At 36.3% G+C, this 3,833-nt stretch overlaps 1 protein-coding gene across 1 annotated transcript in view; it reads left to right on the plus strand.

Annotated features, from left to right (window-relative positions):
- The first annotated feature begins 3,778 nt into the window (after positions 1-3,778).
- Positions 3,779-3,833, plus strand: part of LOC137654812 (zwei Ig domain protein zig-8-like) — a 112,754-nt gene continuing 112,699 nt past the window's right edge. The window contains exon 1 of the mRNA XM_068388765.1: positions 3,779-3,815. Within this exon, the coding sequence (XP_068244866.1) occupies positions 3,779-3,815 (37 nt within the window). The remainder of the gene's footprint in view (positions 3,816-3,833) is intronic.

Here is a 3,833-nt window from a genome sequence, read left to right on the forward strand (position 1 = left end):
GATGAGAGAGGAGAGAGAGAGAGAGAGAGAGAGAGAGAGAGGAGCAGCAGCATCAACATTAACAAGCACCCCTTCATGTGTGAGAGCAAGGAGTCCCTCCCTAGCCCCCTCCCCCCGCCCCCTCCCTCACTTTTAAAAGTTTTTCGTCGGTAAATATTCTGTATTGGATTAGGTCTTTCATCTTCACTCGTGTGGACGACCAGCGACAAGGAAAACGTAATGTGTCGCCTCCGAGACGAAAGTTGCCGGCGATAACTGGTTTAATTTTGAAGAGAAAAATAAGAAAAAGCTTGATGTTATAGTATTCTTCTTCTTCTTCATTTTATTATTGTTATTAGTATTATTATTATTATTATTATGATTATTCATCTTTTCTTCTCCTACCTTTCTTCTTCTTTTTTTTTCTTCTCCTTCTTCTTCTTCTTCTTCTTCTTCTTCTTCTTCTTCTTCTTCTTCTTCTTCTTCTTATTATTATTATTATTATTTTTATTAATATTATTATCATTATTATTTTTATTATTACTATTATTCGCTTAATCTTGTACTTCTTCACCTTTTCTTCTCCTACCTTTCTTCTTCTTTTTCTTCTTCTCTTCCTCCTCCTCCTCCTTCTTCTTCTTCTTCTTCTTCTTCTTCTTCTTCTTCTTCTCTTCTTCTTATTATTATTATTATTATTATTATTATTATTAATATTTTTATTATTATTATTATTATTATTATTATTATTATTATTATTATTTATAGACTGTAGAGGAGATGGGTTATTACATTTGAAACTTAGGTACCGTTTTAATAGGAGCCTTAATTTAAATCGGGATTTTTTATAAAGAAAATTATGATATTAACTAATGTAAAAACAGCTGTCAAAGTATATAAATCAAGTCATAAAAAGCGTGGCTATTTGTGGAATTTTAGAATATTGAGTTTTATTACTCCATTTAACATAAATGACATCAAAGTGTCGTAAGTCGAGGACTGACTAAACCTGGTCCTTAAACTGGATTGCATTATTGTCAATATTGCTCGTAAAAATGCAATTGAATTTGCAACGACTTACGGTCTTAAAACTGTTTATACGTTCTTCTTTCCTTCTTTGTAATTTGCTTTTCTTTTTCGTACGTTGGAAGGAGAGAGAGAGAGAGAGAGAGAGAGAGAGAGATGGACATTAAGAATAACAGAATGGGTCCCTAAAGATTGTAAAAGAAGCAGAGGAAGGAAGAGAATAGACGATGGATTGACGAACTAAGAATGTTTTGGGGAGGGTGGGCTGGCATAGAAAGACCATAAAGCGACCCAAATGGAAGGACATGTCTAGGGCTTTTATTCTGCAGTGGAGAGAGAGAGAGAGAGAGAGAGAGAGAGAGAGAGAGAGAGAGAGAGAGAGAAGTAGCAACATTAACAAGCAAGGGGAAGGAAATGTGAGGCTTTAGTTCTAGAGAGAGAGAGAGAGAGAGAGAGAGAGAGAGAGAGAGAGAGAGAGAGAGAGAGAGAGAGAGAGAGAGAAGCAGCAACATTAACAAGCAAGTTTAAGGACATGTCTGGGGCTTTTCTTCTGCAGTGGACTAGTAACAGCTGATGAGAGAGAGAGAGAGAGAGAGAGAGAGAGAGAGAGAGTAGCAACATTAACAAACAAGTGGAAGGAAATGTCTGAGGCTTTTGTTTTGCAGTGGACTAGTAACGGCTGTTGAGAGAGAGAGAGAGAGAGAGAGAGAGAGAGAGAGAGAGAGAGAGAGAGAGAGAGAGAGAGAGAGAGAGAAAAGCAGTAGCATTAACATGCAATTGGAAGGAAATGTCAGACTTTTGTCCTGCAGTGGACTAGTAACGTCTCATGAGAGAGAGAGAGAGAGAGAGAGAGAGAGAGAGAGAGAGAGAGAGAGAGAGAGAGAGAGAGAGAGAAGCAGCAGCAACATTACCAGGAAGTGGAAGGAAATGTCTGAGGCTTTTGTTCTGCAGTGGACTAGTAACAGCTGATGATGATGAGAGAGAGAGAGAGAGAGAGAGAGAGAGAGAGGAGAGAGAGAGAGAGAGAGAGAGAGAGAGAGGTTGTTACAGGCTGTTCGTCCCCAGCCCTTACAAACAACGTCATGGGAGGTGTATTCTTTCCAATATTAGATAATGTCGTCTCACATTCTGCTTATTCCCATCCGCCCTTTTCTTACCCCTTTTTCTTTAAAAACACTGAATTTTGTTGTTGTTATTGTTGTGGTTGCTGTTGCTACTCTTTTGTAGAATTATGGAATCAAATGGTTAAAAAGATTCAGAAAATGTTACATCAACATTCATCTTGACATTTTTGAGTTATTTAGTAACATGTGAAATATGTTCATTAGTTATTGTACTTTTTTCATGTGAAGGTTATTAAATTATCTATTTGCGAAAGCGTACACATTTTAAATTTTGAGAATGGTAAGCATATAGTGCAAGTTACTTTATATACATACATATCTGTGTATATATATATATGGGTGCGTATATAAAGACACATATATGTGTATATATATCTATATGTTTGTGTGTATATTGATACTCTTCAAACACGTATTTCCTCTTAAGAGTTAGTCAGCAGAAATGTTTCTAAAAGCGTTCTTATTATATCTCAGGTGTCAAACTTGGATGTTTGGGCTTTGGAGGGGAAATTGCTACATGTTACACACCCATACACACACCTACACACACACGCACACACACATAAATATATATATATATATATATATATATATATATATATTTCTAAATATGTATGTATATACATATATATATATATATATATATATATATATATATATATATATATATATGTACCAGTTATGTTTTATATCTATTAATACTGCCTGAATCAACCTGGTTTAACCTTGAATTGTCGTCATTGTGAATAGTTTCTGCTACCTCAGTTTACCATCGTTACTACTGCTATGTATCATAGCATTGTTCCTTGTGGTAATACTCCATGAAAATCTTTATCACTAATTATCTTAGTATAATCATTCGCTAATGAACTATTTCAATCGGTAACTAACCATCCCATGTGTGTTACCAGGTATAGTCAATTCTTTTTAGTGAAGCAGATTTGCACCGACTCGCAGGGGTGCCTTCTTACCTCGGGAAAGTTTCCTGATAGCCGATTGGTCGTAAATATTCAGACAAAAATACTTCCGACTAATCAGCTATTAGGAAACTTTTCCGATGTAAAAGGGCACCCCTGCGAGTTGGGTGCAAATCTGCCTCACTATAGTTTTAAAAGAGAGAATATTCATTTTCAATTCTAAATCTTAAATCAGGTTCTGTTTTCAAATAAACTGAGCATCATTCGTATCGTCGTCGACCAGACGAGGCTATTGAATCCTCCATAATTCAGGGAATCGCTCTTAAAGGAGAATCGAACAGCTGAGAGGAGGACTGGGCCATCTATCGTCTCAAGGAACTTGATGGCAAATTACAGTGGCAAGTGATTGCTCTCGTTCCTGTTTGGTTCTGTCAAGGGAGAGGGAGACTGAGACTCCATGCGCGTTTATACTTTTAAATAAAAAGAAGGATGAAGCATGGGATGGAAAGCTTTAGGTGAAAAAGAAGGATAAAGCATGGGGTGATCAAAATGAGGTTAGGAAAAGTAAAGACAGAGCCTTGACTGAGACTCCATGCGAGTTTATACTTTTAAATACGAAGGATAAAGCATGGGATGGAGAGCTTTAGGTAAACAAAAGGAGATTATGAAAAGTAAAATGCCACTCTCTCTAGAAAGAATAAAGTAGTTAATGAGAGATTCATACTATTTTTCGAAATGAAGAGAAGAATAAGCGTGGGATGGAGAGCTTTGGGTAAACAAAATGAGATTA

This window comes from Palaemon carinicauda, chromosome 15 (genome assembly GCF_036898095.1).
Source record: "Palaemon carinicauda isolate YSFRI2023 chromosome 15, ASM3689809v2, whole genome shotgun sequence".
Classification (NCBI taxonomy): Eukaryota; Metazoa; Arthropoda; class Malacostraca; order Decapoda; family Palaemonidae; genus Palaemon; species Palaemon carinicauda.